This window comes from Melospiza melodia, chromosome 1 (genome assembly GCF_035770615.1).
Source record: "Melospiza melodia melodia isolate bMelMel2 chromosome 1, bMelMel2.pri, whole genome shotgun sequence".
Taxonomy (NCBI): Eukaryota; Metazoa; Chordata; class Aves; order Passeriformes; family Passerellidae; genus Melospiza; species Melospiza melodia.
In genome coordinates, this window is record NC_086194.1 from 151,253,714 (window position 1) to 151,277,581 (window position 23,868).

Genomic DNA, 23,868 nt, shown 5'->3' on the forward strand with positions numbered 1-23,868 from the left:
CATATTAAAAAAAAAAAAAAAACCTACATATAATCTAAAATAAAAATGTAAGAAAAATTTCATTCATTTTCAGTGAGAAGGAAAAACCAAAAAACCCCAAAGCCAAAGGCTGTATGTGTGATAGCATACACTGATCCAAGCCTGCTGTCACCCCCTCATCCACACTGAAAGCTTCTGTGCTGCTTTCCTGGGGTGATGACAGCCTGGACTGGGTGCTTGGCTCTAGGTACACATTTGTGTCCACTGCTGCTTTTACATGACCAGTCTGTACTGTGGTTGCAGGGCTGCTCCTCATACAGTCCTCCCAAGGTTCTCTGTTTATCCTCTGGGCCTTCTGCAAGGTCTCCTGTCCTCTAGAAGCTGGATGGTGTTTACTGCACCACACTTGGTATTTAACACCTCATTTTCCCAGCAGGCTAAGCTCTTCTGCCACAGCCCTCTGGGGCTGGTTAACCCTTGCTCTACCAGCTGAGAACACATTCCCAAAGCACCAAAGTTACAAAGTCAAATTTTTGTGGCTACCTGGTGAATGTTTTTCAGGTACTTTGATTTGAGCTGTCAGCACTATACCATTGGGAACCAACTCCCCATGGCAGACCCAAGACCAAGTCACTGCAAGACAAACATCCTGGACAGCTCAAAAAACCAAAACCAAAAACAACAGCAACACAAAAACCCCCAAAACCAAAAACCCAAAACCCAAAACCAAAACAAAACAAAAACACAAAAAAAGCCGAAAAACCAACAAGACCCAACACCCCAACAACAACAAAAAACCCCAAAACCAAAAAATACCCAGCAAGAGGAGGTTTCCCAGTCCATGGGGCTTTACCCAGTTGAGCACCAGATCCACCAGCTTTCAGTGCTCCACTCCTCTAGCCACAGTGAGAGGAAGAAGAGTGGGGCTCTCACAGCAGCCTTGGAGCACTCAGTGCAGCACAGCGCTGTGCTGGACACGTGAGGAAGCTGCTAACAGAGAAGAGACAACTGCTGCTCACAGAGGTACAATCTGGTGAGGGCTGCTGGCCATATCTGCAGCTGTCTAGAAGAAGTTTGGTATAAAAGAGGAGATTTTCCCAGAAGATGGCAAATAAACAGATGGGCTCTCTGTTCTTTTAAGGCTTCCCTCATTCCCTAACTGGCTGCTAATCAAGAGCTGAATATTGCCATGGTGTGTTCTTACCAATTTTACCTGTGCTAGCTTAGCCATATTCCCATGCACCAGAGTAATTTTTCTGATGAACTGTTCTGGACTTTCATGAACCACAGTGTAGGAATACTAAAAAATAAAATTGAGATTTCCTCTTTAAAATAGCTATTTCCTTTGTTGGACAGCACTGAAACAATACAAGCCTGTTTCACTGCTTTCAAATATCTTTCCATGGAAGTCTCCTTGAAAGGGATTGATGGCTGTTTAGGGCAGAGACATTACTGAATATTCAGTGTCAGTGGTAATAAATCAGTGACCTTCTGCACTGCCTGTTGCAGGGTATTAATATTTGTCCTCTTCACTGTGATACCTCTTAAATAATATCAAGGGAAAAGAGATGCTCTGTGGCTTATGCCAAAGTCAGTGTCCTCCCACCTCTTACCACACTTCAGGAAAATTTCTTTTACGGAGAAGCAGAAAACCCCTCCACTGGCCTGTAAGATCACCTTTTTTCACTCAAGTACCTTAAAATGTGCCTGTCTTTGCTGAGCAGATCATGCTAAAAAAACAAATTGGAAAACAAGTAATATGTTTCAGCTCATACCTTCTGCTCCTCTGTATGGTCTCCCTCCTTTTCTTGTAGTTCAAGTTTTCTTCCAAGGCTAAATCAGAAACATAAACTCCCCAGATCCCTGCCTCTCCACCTTCTCCAGCTACCAGCAAAACTGGCACAATACACACAAGGGGAAACACTCAACAGTTACGTGGAACATCAACACCTGCAAACAGTATCCCCCTCTTGAACCTTGTATAATTCCTCATCATAGATGGGAGGGAAAAAGAAGACAAAAAAAAAACACCAGAGGCAACAGTTTTTAGCACTACAGAGGTTGCCTTTGGCTTTTCTTGTTCCCTAGTTAAAAGAGACAGCCATTTACTCTCATTAAGCTTCCAACAGACCTAACTTCAGTGTTTCTAAGTCATAAAGAACATAAGTTCATAGAAGAGAACCATTCTGAAGTTCTTTCAGCATTCCTTATTATCTCCCCATTTTTAAGGTAACAGGAAACTGTGATCAAATCAAAAACTTTCACTGAATGTAAATGAACTGCAAGCAATCTATGTGAGTCAATAAAATCAGTCTGTTTCCCCAGTTTAGCAAACATGGTGAGTTACTTGGAAAAATAAATGAGGTCTTATTACATGAAAGCCACAAAATACCTCTTTCTCAATCCCATCATCTCAGAAATTAAAAAAAAAAAAGGGCTGCAGGCACTGTAAAGCCCCTCTAACTATCAGTTACAATATATTCCAAAGTACTTCACTATTCACAAGCCAGCACATGCATTACTAGTTCACTACTCATTAAAATCACTGTGTAGCATGGGCATCAGGACACAGAATATTAGTAATTTCCTCTGTCTTTCTGGACCAGTTGCTGACCAGTTGCTTGGAACACAAGCCATATGAAGAGCGACTGAGGGAGCTGGGGTTGTTCAGCCTGGAGAAAAGGAGACTCAGGGGTGACCTTATCACTCTCTACAACTCCCTGAAGGGTGGCTGTGGTGAGCTGGGGGTCGGCCTCTTTCTCCAGGCAACAGACAGAACAAGAGGACACAGTCTCAAGCTGCGCCAAGGGAGATACAGGCTAGAATTAAGGAGGAAGTTTTTCACAGAATGAGTGGTCAGATACTGGAATCATCTACCCAGGGAGGTGGTGGAGTCATCATCCCTCGAAGAGTTCAAAAAAAGACTGGATGTGGCACTTGCTGCCATGATCTAGTTGAATTGTTAGAACATGGGTTGGACTTGATGATATTACAGGTCTCTTCCAGCCTTGAATTTCTGTGATTCTGTGATTCTGTGACACTAGCATTTCACCAATAGAGTTAAATCACCAAGAAGAAACAGAGTTGCAGGTGCTGTAAGTTTGTAAATTCCTCACATGCTGCTCAACCCTGATGGCAGGCACTAGGTGCCCATGAACCCAGATGCCCACGAACACATAACTGCACCATGTCCTGCAAAGCATCAGAGCAGTACTCACTTGTTAAAACATTTTTAGCTCCTTTTAAGAGGCTACCTTGAGCCATTTGTGCTGTCAGTAGTATGAGATAAATCTGGCGAACTCATTATCTGAAAGTCAATTAGTAATTGTGGTGTATTCTGAGACAGCCAACCCAATTACAAACAGTTTTCACAGTAGCACAGCAAGCCACCACAATAACAAAAGGAACTCTTGACTTGCCAACACCAGTCTGGTATCAATCTGAAATAATGAGTGTCCAGACAGCAGGAGTAACCTGAACCTGCAGTGGATTTAGGACCAGAAGTTGTGTACTCCAGTGTGAGAAGACTGGGACAAATTCTTTGGATGGGTCCATGAAGCTTCATGGCCACAGGTTGTTTTGTATCTGCAGTGGGACACAATCCTAGCATGTGACAGCAATGTCTGTTCCTGACATGTCTGCATAGTGGTGGGGACAGGGTGACAACCACAGACTCACAAAGTCTTCCACTTTTGTCTCCCATGCTTCTATACAGTCCTCCTCATCCAGCACATATCCCTACCTTGGCAACTAAAAGGATATTCCAGTGCTTTCTGTACTGAGAGATGCCCCTGCCTTGCATAAGAATTGGGCTGTGGCTGAATCTCCACCAGCTATTTATTCCAGCTGCTGCTAAAAAATCCCACAGTGCAGCTGTAACTTGGACTAATAAAATCAAATGTGACAGTGGAGTAAATTAACTTCGATTTTGAAACACTACAGGAAGACCCAAAATGCATTACACAGCAGCTCCTAGAAGGGGAGGTGAATGACATTTGGTAATCAGCCAAATCATCAGCCCAGAAACCCAACCCTGTACAGGATACCCATGTGCAGAGCATAACCCAAGGTGCTACAGGACCCAGGAGGGTAACCACATTCTGGAAGCTGTCCAGAGAGTGCTGGGGATGGGGAAAGGACAACTTGCCTACCCAAGCACAAAGGCCAGATAAGCACACACAGGAATTGATGAGTTCAGACACCAAAATATACAGCATATCAGAAAGAGCAGAGATCAGCATTCAATTTTACTGTCAGATGTAAATATCATAGTGGGACTGCTACACAACAGACTTTGTTATTTAATGGGCTTAGAGTACTACATATATAATTTAATTTTCTACAGCTCTAATGAAATGAAGAAGACTAAGGGACCTGTTGCTTAATTTAAAGTCATCTGTCTCAATGACATACAGACTTCCTGATATCACTGGTGTAAAATGAATAACCTCTAAATCATATAATGATAAAATATTTAGGTCAGAAAGGACCTCTGTTGGACCATCAGGTCCAACCCCTGCTCAGAGGTGAAGCTGAGGACCATTTCAGTAACTTCTCATCACATAAAGTTAATGCTGGTGCTATAGAACAGTACACCCATAGTATGGTTTACTCTGCATAGTTTCCAGTGGTCAGACAGCAAGCTCTAGCAGTGGGAATTCTTATTTAATGACAGCATCAATCCCCATGCCATGACTTTCTTCAGTTGCCACTTGGACAATAGACCTTTTCATTATCTTGTTCTTTTGAGAAAGACTCATTTGCACTTTCTGGTACTGAATCTCATCTAGACATCAGAGTTTCCACAACATGCCCAGAAAAGTAGCATGGGAAAACTGAGAAAATTCACTTTTACCATGCACAGCAAGTATTTAAATGAAAGCATATATTATATGACATATTATACACATGCAAGCTGCTTAGTTTTGTCTCTGAAGTAGTCACAAGCCACAACAGACTTAACTGCAAACAGAAAGGTTTGGGAGAAAAAAAGGATACAAGGGTTCTGAAATTTATTTGTGAAGTCACACTGACCCCAGCACCAGCACCACTGTAAACCAATAATTTGGGGATTAAACCCTCTCCATTCCAAATACTCTTTGTTCATAAGGAAAACACTAACAATGTATAAACACTAACACTGTATAAAATGAGCTTGTTAATGATACCCACAATATAATTAGTGTTTACTGTTTTACCTTCCAATGGAGATGGTTAATAAGTCATGAGAGAGTATTTAGATCTGATTAGCCTTTCTGTAGTTTGCCTAGACTGACTAAAACATCTTTTACCATCACAGCTGGGTCCCCAAGCCCCAGCTCATAAAAAGTAGAATGTGCACTCCCTTGTTCATGAGAAATCCCAGTGAAGTCAATGGAGACACTCACATAAAGTAATTAGGTGTGAATATTGAGTGCAGGATTAAGGATCTTAACTGCAGCTTTGTGTAACTGAGTGCTGCATTTTCTGAAGATATAAAACAAATCAAATTTAATCTGATGAATATCACAGTGATACACATTACATGAGGAAAAGTTTAGAAAATCTCATGCTTAAAGCTGAGACATCTCCATGAAAAGTGTAATACTCCGAAACCATTTTGTAGATTTTGTAGGATTTAATGGAAAAGCCATATGAGTATTTTATTTAGCTCTTGATTTAAGGCAAATTTTTGATGGGATACAGTTTGATGATTTCTTCTTGTCCGCTGTTTGACAGAAGCGCAGCTGTAACATGTAACACAACATGTCACCTTTTCAGACCTCAGTCAGGATCATTCACCACAAACAAACCCAAGCACTTAGGAGCTATTACGTAAATCAGCAGGTTGCATTCTTTTCTCTCAGTCAACAATATTCTACAGTTTAGCAGTGATAGAGGCCAGTTTGACACAGAAAGGACTGCCTTCTGAAGCAGGAATACATAGTCATTAAAGATGCCATGATAATTTTTGCCAGATTAAGGAGCACCATCTCAGGAGAGTTTCCAGGGTAAGTATATTACATTCAGCAAACCGCCCCTGACTCCAGCAAACGCAGGGCTCTGAGGAAGCCCCTGCACGTCCCAGGTGAGCCCTGAGCTACCCGAGGGCTGTGCCCTGGCACGGGGAGAAGGCGCAGCCCGCGCTGCCGCAAGCTGGTAAAGACACCTGCAGGCTGCTCTCGAACACGTTTCTAAGCCAAGTTCGGTTCCGATGCTACACTGATCTTAACAATACACCGGGGGTGTTTCCTTACAGCAGATACTGTTAAAGGAGTTACCGCGGCAAGCACGGGGAGGAGGATAAATGAAGTTTGCTCGGATCCACGCAGTCCAAAGGAAAGGGAAACCCTTCTCCTGCGGGCTGCACCACGAGCAGCGAACCGCTCCAGCGGGACCCAGCAAGTGAACATCCAGCCCAGCCCCAGACGCCGCCGCGGCCCCTCGCCTCGGCCTCCCGCTCCCCGCCGGGCCCCCGCCGCCCGCGCTGCAGCCCCTGCCGCCCGCGGGGCCTTCCCGGCCGCCCCCACCCGGAGGGGCCCCCGGGGCAGGGCCGTCCCTCCGCCGAGCGGGGCCCTGGGGCGGGGGTGGCCGCCGGCAGCGCAGAGACTCGGGAAGGCAGCGATGCCGAGCCCGCCGGGCGGCGCGGGACGCGGCGAGGCGCGGTGTCCCCGGGCGGAGCGCCGCGGACCCGCCTGGCGGGCGGGAGAGGCGAGGCGAGGCGGGGCAGGGCAGGCGGCAGAGCCGGGCTTACCTGAGGGGCTGGCGGGGCCGCTCCGCTCGGCGCGGCAGCGGCGGCGGCCGGGAGCGAGCGCGGAGCCTCCTCCCCTCGGCGCGGCCCCGGACGGCGCTCCCCCGCCCGCCCCCCGGGAGCTGCCGCCTCCCGCCAGCCCCGTCCCGGCGGCAGCAGCCCAGCACTGAGGGGAGGGAACGCGGGGAGTCCCGTATGGAGACACCGGCTGCCCTGCCCAGACCTCCAGAGCCGGCGCGGCAGCGGGAGGCCGCGGGAGGAGCCGCGGAGAGCCGCGTTCCTCGCTCCTCAGCCGCCTGTGCTGTTAGGGACGCGGTTCTTCACTCCTGCCTGCCTCCCTGAGGGGTACGACCGCCGTCCCACTCCTTCCCGCCTGCCCCGTGTATGGGACCCGCTCCCTCACGCCTGCCGGGAGGAAAGAGAGGGAATCGACGGCTCTTGCGGGACACGGGCTGTCGGCCCCAGGCGTTCCCGCCGAGTCCGAGGGACGCGGGGCCCGCTCCCTCCCGCCAGCCCCGTCAGGGATAGGGGCTGCCGGCCCCTCGGGGCTCCCGGCCGCGGTGGCCCCGGCCCGGCCCCGCCGCCCCGCGCACCTCGGCCCCGCTGCTGCTCCTCCCTGCCAGAGCTGTGGCGGGCGGCCGGGGGAGCTCCCGCAGCCCCAGGAGCAGCGCCTGCTCCGGCCGAGCGGGCTCTCCCGGCGGGGCCGTGGGTTCCCGCTAGAGAAAAGCGGTGTGGTTTCTGTCTGGCGGCTCAGCGCATCCTTCCCCGGCCAGCGCCGTGCTCCCCGGGCCGCAGCCTTCCAGGGATGCCGACCAAAGGAAACGTCGGGGAATGGAAATCCCATTCCCCGCGCGCCAAGGCAAACAGTCCCTGGTGATTCATGCGGTGTCTGCCACCGCGGCAAACCGGTGGGAGTCTCCGTCGGAGAAAACGCTGAGGGAAGCGTGAATAAGTTGGCAAGTGGCAGGGATCGTCGTTTCTTAGCTGACAGAGCAGCGGCGCGGTCAGTAGTCCAGGTGGAAAAACTAAGTGTGGGGTTTATATAAACATTTACGTTATTATATATGAAGAAGAAAAAATAAAACTCCTGCTTTGTTCCCAAGCAATTGTGATTTCTGATTCCTGGCAAACAAACAAACAAACAAACAAACAAAAAACCCCAGTGAAAGCCATTTAAATGGCAGAGGTGAGCAGGGCCCACTGTCACTGTCCAGCATAAAAACATAAATCACCAAGCCATGCCAACTGCAGTACATCAGGTATCAGAGGAGTCTCACAGAGGAGACTTTTACCCCTCAGAGCTGCTGGAATAATGAGTAACTCTGGCAATCAGCAGAGCTACTTTATGTAAGTTTTGTAAGGCACAATTAATTGCCCGTGATGTGGGTGTACAAAATCTAATCTCTAAAAGGAAGCATACAGATAAGAAGCAAATCTAAAACTGAAAATGGTTGGATTCACCTTATCTTTAATTCTGAGCACTGATTCCTGAACCTTTCCTGTAGCCATAGAAAAGGGAAAAGATAAAAATGCAACTGAGCACTGATAGACATTACAGCAAACCCAGCAGGGCCAAGTGCAGAACAATTCTCCCATTCTGTTTCTGTAGGATGAGGCCCAGTCCCAGTCCTAATTAATGCTCTGTTGTCTGAAAATACAGAAACCATACTTCCATTTTCCTGTGCTGTGGCTTGAGGCATCAGCTGATTTGCCAGAGGAAGAAGAAAGTCAGGAGAAAATGTTGTAGTGACAAGATCATGTGAGAGCCCAGAGTAACTCTGGTGGCTTTAGCTCCAGTGTGTACACAAGAGAGCCCATCACTAGAGCTCATCCCAGAGGCCGTGCAGCCTGCTGCTGTTGGCAGGATGAACACAGAGAAGGTCTCCCAGAGGGAGATTGGAGGAAAGGATGATGGCAAGTCAGCACAAAGCATCTCTTTGTTTCATAAGAGACAGCATAGGAGATCAGACACTTTTATTTGACTTTATTTGACTTTGGTATTTATTTATACCACACCAGAAGTACTATGTAATCCCCACATTTCAAAGTCCCAGTCTCTTTGCTGCTTGTCCTTTCTCAAATGATGAGCTTCTGTCCTCCACTCCCATCGTGTGACTTCTTTTGGATTTGGGAGAGCCTTTGTTCAAGTCTGTCAACATTTGATACACTGGGTAGAGGAAGATTGGAAGATGTTTCGTAAGGAAAAAGCTGGACCCTTCTATCAAGCCATGCTTTGATATGCAAAGAATCAAAAATATGGCAAAAAAAAAAAAAAATCAGGCAATTCTTAAGCTTCATGAAGATTGATGACTAAATACCTGAAACTTTGGGTCCGTTTGTTCCTTTTCTGTCTTCTCTTACTGCCTGGAAGAATTACTCTCATTCTGGAAGAAGGGATGTAGGCTGCTTCTCACTTATCACAGGCAATCACTTAATACAAAAACCACATTTCAGAAAGTAGGTTTTATATTATAAGCAGGTGCTTTGAGTTAAACAGCAAGGAATTGATTTTCCTCCTGCTGTTAGAGGACTGTGTCAGACCTTCATGGTAGTTAGACACTTCCTACTCATTTCCAGTCTAAACGTATTTATGGCAATTTTGTATTTGTTTCCTAATATCAACATTGTCTTTAAACCTAAAGAACTCATTTTGTTCTCCAAGGCTTGCCTAGGCCATTTAGTGAGAGCAATCATTTTCAGCTTTCATTCTTGTTTCACCCAGCAAGTTCTTGTTGTGTATGTGGCTCCTGAGAGGACGTTTGGCAAAACTAAACACGATGCACCACGCAAGCCCTCTCCACTTCTCCTGACGTGGTCAAGGATTTCTTTATCATTTTCAGGGGCCACAGCACAACTGATGGCTGATGGTCACCTTTGTGTCCAGTTTAGATATGCAGCTGCACCTGTTTGCCAGTGGATTAATTCTCTCTAATACATGATCTTAAGGGTCTCTTCCAACCTTGATGATTCAGTAATTCTGTGATTTTATACTATGGTATTTCATCTCTCTTCTAGTTCTTTAATTTATTTTTTTTTTGCTTCCAACTAGCATTCCTAATTGTACTTATTGTAGATATCAAAGTAGATGATTGATTTTTCTGTCTTTTGAAGAAAATATTTTATTTATCTGACTGTGAGTGAAACTTTTCCTTTGTGTTGGATTCAGTGGCAGTATTAGAAGTATCTTTTCACTACCTAACCAGGTTTAACTTAGCTACAAACCATACCAAGATTACTACAGATCTTCTGTAGCATCTCATACCTTTTTTATTACTGCAGCTTTGCTTTTGTGCATTTTCCTGTGAAATATCATCTTACATTTAAATGGATTTTCCAGATATTTAGGGGCAGGGAGAGTTGATATTTTTCCCCAGCATTACCAGGTACACATTAAATTAAGCTATTCTATACCAACAATATCGTATCTACTACTATCTACTAGTACTTTCAAGAAGCCTTTAATCATTAATCCTTTCGCTACAACTTCTTTTTCAAGTTTTCTTCCTCTTCAGTCTTTTAAAACACAGTGATTACTGCCGAGCCAAAGTATTGGCAAATGCCGCCACCACCACTGATTGTACTAAAAACAATCATATTTTGGAGATTTCCTAAGGTAAAGTTTCTTGACTACAGGTAAAACAGAAGATTCACCAGATGAGGCTGTAACTTAGAAATGCTGGACGCCATCCTTGGGTATTTTTTTGGTCCTACCTAAATTTTTCCATAGTACTATCATTCAAAAAAAATGTTATAGAATATGTCATTATTCAAAAAACTGGTAATAAAACACAGGACTGCTTAAGGAAACAGATTTTGTCAAAATATCCCTTTATTCTTTCTTTTTAATGGGCTATGAAAGGATCAATATGGGGTTGAATGTAAGCATTATACACTTGGACATTTCTTAGGCACCCACATAACACAATATTTTGACTAGGGAGCTATAATGCTGCAGCAACAGCTTTGCACATATGAAATACATTGCAAAACAGATGATAAATCTCAGCTGTAGGTGAGCAAAGAATACTCATTAAGTGAGTATGTTACAATAAAAACTCTGCAAGGATAAATTTTTTACTCCATAGTGCTTTAAATTCTTTATCCACAGCAGAGAACATATTCTATTTGGCTACACCTTAAAGCTCTGAATTCAAGCATAATGTTTAAAAAATCTTGGAGTGGGATAGCAAAGAACTGAAAGAACCATTAGAGAACTGGAAAATATGCCATCCAGTGAAAAGCTCAGGAAATGCAATGCCTTTAATAACTCAGATTTAGGAGGTGACTTAAGGACACCATATAAGTAAGTATATAAAGGACAAAACTTCAATACAAGGTGTCTTCAGTGAAGCCAACAGAAATGTAATAGCACTTAATGACAGAAACCTGCAGACAGAAAAATCAGAAACAGACTGGTTTATCTACATCTCCGTCCTTCATATTCTATAACATTTTGTAAGGGAATTTTTTTTTTCTCCTTTGCAATTTTTTGACTAATAAAGAACTGCTGTTGTGAGGCAATCCATAAATTAATGCAGAAAATAACCAGTTTGGGGTCATTCTTTATCTTTTTGTATACTGAAGACTCAAAAAAGATCTTGTATTTTAATTCCAAAAGGGATATGTAGAGAGCATATTTAGTGGTTGTCCAGCCTTCAACTTGCTCAGTTTCACTGCTCCCTTGGTGCCTGCAGCTCTGCGTTGCAGACCACGTTTTCTCCAGCTGTGGAGCTGGGCATTCACCTCCTGCCTTGGCCCAGAGGGATCTGGTATGGAGAAAGACATCAGTTTGTACAAGGTTGAGCAGGCTGGTGCCCAGCTCATGCACAAGCTCCCTGCAGCTGTTTGGCTGCCCGAGTTCCCCTGTGTGCTCTTACATCACAGCCAGCACAAACCAGCAGAAATCTACCCCTCACAAAAAGCAAAGCTGGCTCCTAGTGTTTTTTGCAGGACAGTCTGAGATGCAGGTGTGACTTGGCTGCTGCTAACTGCTGTTTGCACAGAGGCTTGGAGCACCTGTCCTGGAAGAGTGCCTGAGAGCGAGCACAGGGTGACCAGCACAAGGTCTCACAGAGAGCTGGACAGACCGCCAATCCTCTGTGGCTCCCAAGGTCCTCTGCACAGCCCTGGCAGCAAAACCCAGACTCCTTGTCTTCTGGATGTGAGAATAGGATTGGCAACAAAGGGATTAACATTTACATTTCTTTATGAACTTCATGAAGAACCAAGTTTCTGGGGCGATTTCCACAAACCTAGGCATTGCAGGACCAAACTTTCAGGAGCCAAATTTTTTAAGGTTTTGATTTTTAAAAAAAAAAACACCAAAACCTCTGAACATATACTTAATTTGAAGATTGTGAGTAATCTCTTTTAAATCTAAATTAAGTGCAGGGTTTGGTGCCTCCTGTTATCTCCTCAAGGTGGTCCATGAGTCAGACTTAACTGTGGCTCAGCATCACAACTGTACCATAGCCAAAAGAAAAGATGCTTCCAGTACACAACATTAAATCAACACCAAAGCTTTTGTATATATGCATATGTATGTACACATCTACTGTGTATATGAATACCTATGATGTATATAATACATATATAATATATATTAGTAAATTATCACAATGGCCTTTTAACAGAACATATTTCATCTGAGATATGCAGAGTCAGGCAGCATTCTTTTAACTTTTTCTTTTAAAGATGTACTTATGAGTTTAAGTACCACGCTCCTGTTGATATGTGCTACAAGAAAGTCTCTTTCCTTTTTAGAGTAGTAATATCATCACTAAAGAGGAAATCAGAGGAAATCTCAAGCCAGGAGCCACAGCAATGACAGATCAGTCAGGTACTTCTGCTGCAAATGTTGCCACAAAAGCCCCCAGGAATCTGAATGGACTGGTTACCCTTTGGCTGTTGAGCATCTGAAACACATTTTAAATGTTGATATAATTTTCTTTCTGTATTCTTTGTATGAACACCATTAGGTCAAGAGCCATACTCCCTAAATTCTGCCAGAGTTGCGGTTCAGATGATATTTGGGTGCTTATTTGAACACCACACAGACATTACATAAGATTCATGAAGAACCTTGTTATTTCATTTAAGATCCAGACACACATAATAATCCAAAGACATTATTACATTTAGAATATTCTTTATTGTGCAAGGACTGATTTAGAGCTAGCAGTTTGCATGCTTTCTGGATCATGTTGTAAGATCTAAGTTGGGCTTCTTGTGTGTGTGATGTCAATTTTGTCCCAGAATTGAGTAAGAAAACCTTGTCTTGCATTCTGAAGGACAGTTGCATTTAAGCATGGCATGGCTTAAATTGCCAAGGGAAATGGTGAAAATGCAGTTTTCCTGCTCACATGTTCAAAGTTACAGCAGAAGTAAAACCTGTGAATATACTTGGCAGAGTAGCAATTCCAGGATAATTTTTCAGCTAGATAAAGTAGGTGAGTGCTGTCTGTGGATGAATTCAGTATATACTTTACCAACAGTATGTAACCTCATTGAGTCCTGCCTCTTTGATCATATATAATTTTTTTTTAAAAGTAAACATTATCCAGCCTGGATGGTAATCATAAGCTGCCACATAGTTCTGAAGAAAATTAAGAAAATAGGTAACCTATGCATAAGAAATACTTGCTTTTCAGTTACCATCTGCAAGAGTTCTGATTTTCTTGTTCCAAAACATTTTGAAGAGTCAAATGGAATTTCCAAGAGAATTTCAGTAGGGAGAACTTAGTTAATTGCAATATGTGGGCCTCAACAGTCAAAATTTTGCCTTGTGCCCATTCTCTGAGCCCCTGTGGCTGACCTCAGCTGCTATCCATGGCACTCAGAAAGATGGAAGTCTGCAGGGGGACTGAGACAGCAAGGCAAAAGGAGCCTGAGCCTGTATGTCCAGCCATGCACACCAGGGAGTTACTTGCCTTTTTCATTTACTTTAAGAATGTGAAATGATTCTTAGATTCAAGTACATCTCATCAAGATTCTAATCCTCAATCATCTAGAAATAAACCACAGCAAGATGACCACAGAATTGTGGGAGAGATGTGCGAGCTCTTTACATATTCATACCCTTTGATCTGTTTCAGTTCCCCTGCTTTTATGTGTATATAATGAAGTTTACAAACCATGAATTATGAACATAACTGTGTAATTTATGTATCATTGATCTATCAATAACACTCAGGATAGTCCTTTTTACCACAATTGAAAAATAAACACTTTTCATTACATCTGCGTTTGAGTCTTTACCAAATTTGTTTTTAACCACCAGCATGTTCCTGGAATTATAGAAAATGTTAGCTCAAGGCAGAGGATTCAAGTAAGAAAGCAGTATGTTTGCAAAATATCTGTCTCTTCATTTCCCTTTAGAGATGTTATAATGTATGGTGTACAAATTAGAATCATGTAAGTGTCAAGCAGGTGGCTAGCTATAGGAAGAGATGCTTAAAACAGCAAAGAAAAAAGTGGAGTGCACATCCAAAGTAGAACCTGTGGATGTAGCAAAAGGACGATGTTTTCAAATGGATGATGAGATAGAGAAAATTATCTACCTCTTCAGGAAAACAGATTAAATTTAGCCTTGAACTCTAAATCCTTATCTTTTAAGTGATTTTTAAGTGATAAAAAATGGAGAATCAAATGGTAATTGACAAATAACCAGTAATGGTTGGTCAGGGTGTTACTGACCATCTGTAATGTACTTTACATGACAGCAGTTTGAACCACAGTAGACGTCTAGGGAAACGAAAAGTTGGAAGGGAAGGGAAGGGAAGGGAAGGGAAGGGAAGGGAAGGGAAGGGAAGGGAAGGGAAAAAGAGAAAAGAAGAAAGTCTTGTCTTTATTTAGGAAGAATAGTAGAGAAAGAAAAGATTGATAAAGTTTTGCTTTCAAGATGTTGTAGGAATTCAAGAAAACTCACTGTAACTAGCAGGAACTTGCATTCTTTATTTTAAGATACCAAACACCGGCTGACCTGGCACTTCAGGAGTCAGCTTGACAGTTTGATTTCAGTCAGCACTGGACCCAGGAAAGGGTGTCTCCTCTAACTAAACAATTAAGACTTCCACTGATAAACTTGAATTTGCATAGGCATTGCAAAGTCTTCTTGATTAATTGCAGTACAGTGTGGTTTATAAAACCAATGACCTAGTATTACACATAAATTCTACATTTCCAATCATAAGGCTGTCAGATACAAATGTTTTAAATTATTTAAAAACTATGGTTTGATCTCTCTGTAGACTAATAAAGACAGTTAATAGTACAACAACATTATGATCTTGTTGATAAGCATTTCAAACTTTGCATGTCAATAAATAAGAAGCTGAATTCCTCAACTGGCAAAAGCCATAAACTTTTTATTGCACTAAAAATCATTTTAATTTATTTATTTATTTCAAACTACTTTTTACTAAGATCTCAATTTTTCCTGTTTGCAATAGAAACTAACAAAAATTTTACCTAGGTCTTTGAGAAATCTGTCTTGCTTCTGTTTGTCTATGCAATGCTAAAGACTTTGCTATCTATAAATATTTTATTACAGTCAACACAGACAAAGGCAGGATAATGAATGAGAGCTGCAGCAACTACAAACAAGAGAGACATGAACCTTAAGACACATTCACATCAAGGGGAGGAGACAATTTCCATCCCAGCACAGGTATATCAAATTTAAAAGCACTAAATACCTCAGACCATCATGATTTGTACAAATGCCATCTCAACTTCCATTCTAATCCAAATAATACTAAACACTTCAGAACAAAATTCAAAGGAAAAAATTACATATGTTTCAAAACATGAACAGGTTAAATACAGAACTAGTTTCTCAACATTAGCATGTGCTCATCCAACCTGTTGTGGGTTTTTTTTTGAGGCAAAGGAAATGTAGTAGATCTAATCTGCCTGCATTTCAGAAAAGCATTGCCACAGAGGTGATTTATAACTGAAAAAGGAACAAGCAGAAGGAATGTGAGCTAAGTATGGACCTAGCTCATGGCCAGGCAAGACATTCTGTGTTGGGTGCATGTAGACACCATGAATACAACCAGAGATCACATCCTAAAACTTTCCCAGCTTGTGACTCTATCTGGTCTCAGAACCCCTGAGACAAAGCTGTTTGGTAGATGTTTGTTGGTTTTCTCAAACATCCACCTCCCTTTTTTCTTAGACACTCCTTTTTTAGCTCCTCCTCAGACTGTGTGTGTAAAATAAACTGGTCTGGGCTCAGCTGGGACTGTGCTGCTGGTGCAGCCTCTTGTACAAGAGCCACAGATAAGGCAGCTCACACCTAAACGTTGCTGCCCCACACCTGCACAGTGGCAGTTCCGGAACCATGCATGTTCTGTTGCTTGATGCTAATAGGAGTGCAGCAGTTGACAGAGGAGTTTTTCTAAGCTTCCCTTTTTAACCAGGGCTACTTTCCTAGACCCCTGGAGTGCTCACACAGTGTCTGTTGAGAGCAATGATACATTACCTTTATTTGAAACTTATTTGCCCAAATTACTATGTCAGGACTTTTTATCCAGGCTGAAAATTTGAATTGCAGAGAGGAATAAGTAACCAAAAGGTAACAATATATTATGTAGTGCTTTGGGCTTTTTTTTGGCTGACAATTCACAAGATAAAAAAACACAAAGAAAATATACATTGAAACAGAAACCAGTCAGTTCTAGATGAACATAAGGCCACAGATACTGTGATTAATATCTATGGATTTAAAAGGAAAAGATTTGTATTTAAAAATAAGAAAAGTCAATTTTTTTAAAGAAAAAACCACCCCAAATTAGTGAATCAAATAGTCTGTTTTTAAGAGCCTTTTGAACTTCTTTAGCTGTTTTTTTGATGAGAAGCAAATCAGCAGGATCCCACAATAGCAGGAAATTTGAGCTGTTCTGTCCAACTGACAAAGCTAATTTCATCCTCTATTCTAATGCAATGAAAGAAAAAAAAGTCATCCAGTTTTTCTAATGATTTAATGGGCAGAGGATTTTATAAATTCCCAAAAGATAAATATTTTAACTAATTGCCAGCTCTTGCCTTTGTTCTTTTACTTTCATTGTTCTTTCTGCCCCAGGTGAGTCTATCTGATATTGCCAAGAATGACCACATTCATATAAATAGTATCAATCTCCTGGAGTGTCCCATTGATTTATTTTTCATCTGTTGATCTTAAACTGGTGTACTGGTGATACACAAAATAAAACTATAAAAGCACTTTCCTATCCAGGCACCTTTTCTCCCTCTATAAGAGAGAGGGTGCCTGTTTTGTGCTTGCCTCTAGCACAGAATGAAGGCTGTAATATCTTCCATCCATAAAGTAGAACATATCTCATCTTATTAGGATGGTATCTGAAATTTGAAGAGCACCTTGCCCATCCTGGCCTTGAATGTTGGACGTCCAATTTCATGCTTGCTTGTACTGTCATGAAGGATCATGAAATGGGGAGTTTTGGAGAGGGAAACAGATGCAATATTACATGAAAAAAAAAAAGAATCTGAAAAAACTCCAACCCTTTCAAAACCAGAAGCATTTACATACTATGGGAAAGTTTACATGAAACAGAAGCCTGTTACATCTATAGAGTTAGGATGCACATAGGTATTGTGATAGAGCTCAGGGATTCTGGGCTAAAAAGCTTTATGTGGCTCATCCCTGCTATTGCTGGTCATGTCGACCTCAAAGAGCAAACAGAAGTCTTCTGGAATGCTTGCAGAGCCTCTGCAGTGCTGCAGCTCCCTCCCTCAGAGCAGCTTCTCAGCTCTTTTGTCTAGCAAAGCTTCTCATGTAAGCCAAGTAGCCAGCCCTGCTGCAGGCCTGATTCATCCCCTTGTTGTTTATTCAGCTTTCCAAGTGACCCTGTGTCCTCCACTCAGACTAATTAGTTAAGTCCAGCTCTGGCTACAAATGAAAACATTTCATTATTTCCTGAAAACTCTCCTGTCTGAAATGTTTGAATAATCTGCGTCCTGATTGCAGCTATGATAGAGTTAATTCCTCTGAAGAAAAAGAAAATAATTCACTGCATTAAATTTCACCAAGGTTCTTCTCTAAAATAAACTACTGTTGTAGCTCATTGTCCAGGGTATAGCTGTAGAACTGCCTCTTTGCTTTGAAATAGCTTTGTATCTGCTGGCTGGCTGAAAATGAGGCTTTCACTCCCAATGCTAGAGTATCCTCTTCTGCTGGAGGTGGACACAGGCTGCAGGCAGAAGGCCACAGATCTGTATTCCACACCCTGCTGAGCTATTCAGCTGAAAAACTGGCCACAGTGCAGAATGATTCCAGGTCAAACCCATGGGCGTGGAGACATCATTTACAAATACCACAGTCACTAATCCTGATTTATCAGCGCCAAGACTCCCTTTAGATAGCTATAGCTGCTGTTTTGGATTTCTCAGAGCTGGAAACAGAGATAGTGTTGAAATATCTCCATAGTGAATTTGCAAGACATGCTTTTTTTGTGATATTTGACTGCAGTTTCTACAGCTAATAGAGATGGGTACATGGGAAAGATACAACCTGGCTCCAGAGAAGCAGCATCTAAGGAGAGCAGCTTCTATGGAGAGAACATCTAAGAAGTCTCTAAGGATAATACTTGCCTCCAGAGGAGCAGTTTAGAGTTGTCTGTCTGACTAGACAGTTTGGCAGGCATTAAACCAATCCTCCTTTTGGTTTAGAAATAATAATCTGTAGACTTCCTTGCATTAAAACAAGTAAGACAAATGTATCATCCCCTTCAGTGATAGAATTCTGGAACAGAGCTTGTCTAACAGCTAATATAAGAGGTTACATGAGCAATTATATTTCCTCATGACCACAGCAGATGAGAAAGAAAGGGCACATAAGTCAACCAATATTGCAGCAGTGAACCTTGTTTCTGTGCTGTTGAGAGATGTACATGAATGTTGCCCTCCCATGTTCTGTTTCTGCTCCTGCTCCTTTTATATTCCTTTTCTGCCCTTAGCAGTAGCCAAGTCTTCCATTTTGCACATTCCAAGTGTGCACAGACTTGTTATTAGCAACAATTTTTAAACTGTCCATGGTATCCCCAGCCAACAGGGTAGTGGTGAGGAATGCCCTAATTTGAAAGAATTTGGAATTTGCTTGGAAGTGGTTATCATTTGCTCTGCTTCCTTGCCAAGATTTTATCTGGCTGTGTATTGATTTGATGTGGCCTTTACTAACATATCAAGACTGGATTGTTTTTACCAACCAGAGGTTTTCCCAAAGAGTACAGACAGACTAACACCTAAAATGATAGTCATTAGCAATTGTTTTAGAAAACTTCATGTACTTACAAGCATGAGTGCCACACTGTTGGGTCACCACTACAAATTCCTTGTTGCTTTCTCCAGTATAAAGCATGGAATGTAGAATAAAGGAAAGCTGCATTGCTACATTGCTGAATCAGGAATAAAAGCATCAGGCACATAAGAGAAAAGTTGGATTTGTGCCTTAGCATGTGTAGGATTTGTGAAGCCTGCAATGTCTTGCAGCACACATTAAAAAAAAAAGGAAACAAAAGAAAACAAACAAACAAAAATAAACCCCAAACAAACAAAACCAAAAACAACCAACCAAAACCCCAGAAGATATTTCAGCAAAAGATCTACTTATATTTCTGGTACTATCAAAGTTAGATTCCTGTTTGCTGGTTTTGGCCTTATATTTATGATGTTTCATGTCAACATTTCCTCAAAGTATTTTCTTTCCACTCCTAAGTTGCTAAAAATTATTAATAAAAAGCAGCTATATTAGAGTTTCAGATACAAAACCAGGAGACCATTTGAGTAAACAGATGCTCTAGTATCTGTGAGAAAGGAAAAAATGCAAGGAATATTGGAAAAAACTCTTAGGAGTAAGCAGCTCCCAAAACACAGAACCTTAAGAAGCCAACTTTTTAATAGGCTGTGTTGCAGATGACTATTAAAAAATTAATTACAGAAAAGCTGTGGTGCAAATTCCCCAGAATTATACATGGAAATGGAGAATGAATTCAGGATCTGAGGATAAAAACCCTTCAGCTGGAGTTTATGTCTCTTCATGTAACCCACAGAATCCCATTTTTGTTTGGGAGGAGTGGAACCCATGTCTCATGGGGATTCTCTGATATGTCACCAGAACTAAACTTATATTACATTATCTGTTACCTCCTACCCAGCTGTTTATTCTGTGTGCAAGAATGTCATGGATTTGATACCACAACTTTCCTGCCCTCTTTCACTCAAACTGGACTAAATCCAAGGGGAGTTCTGGCAGGACACACTGTACTCACATTTATGCATGCATGGGGTGTGTGAAGAAGTCTTGATTCCTTAGTGAGACAACTTTAAGTCTTAAGAAATTTCATGCGAATTAGCACATTATCCTTATTATGCTGTGGAGAAAAAGTCCCAGCTTTCAGAGTAGCTCAGTTTAGCCCTGTTCTGTATTACACACTTCATCAGACCTGAAAAAAAAATGCCTGTGGTTTTGGACAACGAACTAAAACCTTGAATTATCTTTTGGTCTACTGTGCAATAAATTATAGAATTTGCTGTCCTTTCCTCCATTATACAGTATGATGGGAAAGATGACAAATTGACTGGTGAGTGGACTATATTTTAGTCCTCTATAGAGAAAATTCTACAGTGACAGACTGATTGGACAGGAATTTATGTATGTTTGTGCTTGGAAGACAATAAAAATTATTTCCATAGTCTTGAGGAAACAATCCTTTTTATTGTAGAGAAGTTTGTATACACAGATGCAATGTATTTACAACCAGCTTTTCTCAAACAGATGACTGCATAACATCCTTCACAAATCTGTCAAGAATGAAAGAAAATGAAGCTCAGAAGCCCAGCCAGCCAGCACAACACCCAAATTCAGATAAATTCCCAAAGACACCTGTAATGAGAGTAGATGGCATTATTCAGAAAGGAAAAAAAATAGGACTGTGACAAAGATCAGTGGATGGTTTTCAGGATTGGTTCATTCAAATGCATTGCTTAGATAAACCATGGTGGATAAACTATGAACTAAAATTTCAACAAGCAGATGAGGACCTGCCTTTGCCAGGGGTGTGGGAAGGACAGGCAGAAAGCATCTGTCCTTTCCTTCCCTTCCCTGGCTTCTGCAAGAAGAGCTCACAGTTGCAACCTCTGTGAAAAGGATTTGTTGGTCCTGTGTTCCCCTGGAAAGCTCTTTTCCAGAAAAAGTCAGGAAAAGTTCCACATTTCTTCAGTGAACAGAATGGAGTCAATGCCCTAAGGGTGAGGACAGCAGGGTGTGGACTCCCATGCCAGCCCAGGCACAGGAGAGATGGCACCTTGGTGTCTTCTGGTGCCCCTCCAAACTGTGACTCAGCTCTGCACTGCCCTTTCCCTGGGTGCTGTGCAGTGGCACCAGCTGAGCCTCAGCCTGTACAATCACCCCAAATGCAGAGGAGACAATGCAGAGGGAAACAAGGAGAGGTAGAGACACACATTATATTCCCTTTTCATGTTTCTTTTCAATTAAAAGTAGAAACTTAATCAAAACAAAAAGTTATATGTGCAGGAGGCACTTCTCTAGAGAAGAAATAAATACCTCACACAATCATTCAAGGGTGGATGAGTCCCATGAGAAAGATTCTCAGGACAACCAGTTCAGTCATAAAAGGAATCTATACTTTCACATTGATGTATATGAGAAACAGACAAAACATATCTGCTGATGCTAAAGGAATTACATGCTTAAGTTCCCCACAGGCTGGGAACATGTATCTTAGAATCTGCATAATTTAGTTAACACTCAGCAGAACACTGCAATATTTACAGGCACATTCCGATGGAAAAACATTTGCATGTTGAGTGTGAAAGACACAGCTTTGTCACCTAATCATGGGACTTTAAAGCAGGGATTTTGTGACCTCAAAATACTATTTGTGAAGTTAGTGGAGAGGAAGAAGGTGTGTAGGCGGGTAAAGAAAGTAATCAGAATTTGCTAACCTTTTTTTTTTTTTTTGAGGATTAGAATGGTTTCAGGCTGGGATGAAGTTAAGTCTGTGTAGACCACAGGTTCTGGCTTGTTACACATAGAGTGTTTTGTCTACTCTCATTTCCCATACTTCCCAATTAAATATGTTTCCCATTAGCCAGGTTGATGAGAATAGTGCATAAGACTAATTATTCTTCTTGCAATCATCATCATCACTCATAGCATAGTAACTTCAAAAATACTTGCAGAAGAGGAATGAATTGGAATGTCACTTTTTTTGACTTGGTCTGTATTCTGAAGTTGAATGTGGGCATCTGAGAAACATATTTGCAATGTTTTGCAAGTTTTACAAATTAAAAAATTAAGTTACACTCTGAACCTGATTGAGAATGCAAAGTTCTACTAGCACTGTATGTCAGACATGGTGGAAAAAGCTATTCAGTGACTACTGTAACCCTAGTGCTACCCAGAATTATTCTGAAAACAGTTCACTAGTTTCTGAAACTACTGTAGTTGCAGCAAATTATTAAAACTATCTACAGAATATGAGTCATACAATTTATGTTTCAATATGTCAGCAAAACAGCGAAGTGTAACCCACAGAGGTTATATCCTGGAAGTGAAATTATCAAACTATTGCTTCAATGTCTGTAAAGTAAAGCTATCCTCCCTAGGGACACAGCACTCTCACTCATGCTGACACATAAGGTGGTGGTGGATCTTTAGCAGCTCCATTCACAGGATCATCATATGGTGGTAACAGGACCTGCAGGAAAGGAAAAAAGTTTTTATTTTTAAAAAAGAAGTCAGATGAGAAAACCAACAGAAAAGAAAATCCCTAAGGCCTTGTCCACAACCAACCAATCAAACCCCAAAACAACAAAAAACCCCAAACAAACCAACAAAAAAAACCCTCAAGACAAAACTTCAAAAAAAAAAAAAAAAAAAGATTAAATTATTAAACAGGAGCAGAACAGTTAGGAAAAGAAATATTAGCATGAAGTTCCTCCTTTTCAATATGTATATTCTAATCTGTTTCAATTATGAAAGAAAACAGATTTCTTCTCATTTCATAGTAACCTCAGTAAAAGCTTGATGTCATCAATTCACTGCAGGTACCTGAATTTGCTCAATCTGGCATGGCAGTGATAGTGGCTGCTTCTTCTGCAGCTCTCCTCTGTCAAGAGTGCTAAACCTCATCTCCTGAAGGAGTGCTCAAACTGCCAGAGTGAGAAAAGTCCTGAACACCTCTCCTTCTGAGCCCTCCCTGGAATAGCTAATCATTATTTTGGAGTGGTGAAAAAGAAAGTAAATGGAGAACAAATTACTCAATGTCTAAATAAATCTCCAGATTTATACTTCTGGAGTACTCAGCCATGAGAAGGAAGATCTATACTCCCAGAAGCATTTCAGTGAATCCTTCAAACATCTGACAGCAATTAGGAAATTAGGACAGGTTTAGTCATATATCAACCCCATCCACTGCAGTCCAGGCAGCTTTCTAGGACATGGGAGATGCAAGTTCAGGCCACACAGGGCAGAGGAGAGATTTGAACCAAGACTCCTACTTGTTTAGGAAAGCATGCCTAAACAAGCAATTTTTAATGGCACCTGCACTGACATTAGTTAGCTTGCATGTGAAAAGACAAAGGAGGAGTTGGTCTGTGAACCCCAGCAGGGAGTGAGGATAAAATAAATGTCTGAATGAAGAATGAGTGTACATTTCCTAAAATATCTCAATAACAAGTAAGAATATCACTGAAGTGTACTGTCTGAGATACTTTATGCAGCTGATGATAAATTATTCATAATGGAATTTCCAGATTTATCAGCATTGCTTCTTGGTCATTAAAGAGCATGTAAAGCTGATTGTCTAAATGTACATAGGGAATATCCGTAGGGACTTCTGCCATGAGAGGATTTCACCAATTCTTATATAAGTTGATAACCTGCCTTCTGCAAAGAAACATCCATAATCATTCCTTTTGGACCTCAACCACAACATACAAAATCAGTAGGAATTGTTCTGTAGATTTAAATAGACTTTGGAACAGGATTTTGTGGGGTAGTTCCAAGTGTGATTCACATTATACTCATGTGAGTTTACAAACATGCATTGATGACCATGTGTTCAAGTACATCTGTGCATGTTGTTAAGATTACAGAATGGCCACCTTGGCATCTTCAG

The 23,868-nt window shown here is 41.7% G+C and overlaps 2 protein-coding genes across 7 annotated transcripts in view; both read right to left on the reverse strand.

Annotated features, from left to right (window-relative positions):
- MATN2 (matrilin 2) overlaps positions 1-6,771 on the reverse strand; it is a 68,333-nt gene extending 61,562 nt beyond the window's left edge. For all 6 annotated transcript variants that reach the window (XM_063171980.1, XM_063171995.1, XM_063171973.1 and 3 more), the window contains exon 1: positions 6,713-6,771. The gene's annotated coding sequence lies outside the window, so the exon portion shown is untranslated. The remainder of the gene's footprint in view (positions 1-6,712) is intronic.
- A 13,650-nt stretch (positions 6,772-20,421) lies between these two features.
- LAPTM4B (lysosomal protein transmembrane 4 beta) overlaps positions 20,422-23,868 on the reverse strand; it is a 59,176-nt gene continuing 55,729 nt past the window's right edge. The window contains exon 7 of the mRNA XM_063172012.1: positions 20,422-22,446. Within this exon, the coding sequence (XP_063028082.1) occupies positions 22,372-22,446 (75 nt within the window). The 3' untranslated portion in view covers positions 20,422-22,371. The remainder of the gene's footprint in view (positions 22,447-23,868) is intronic.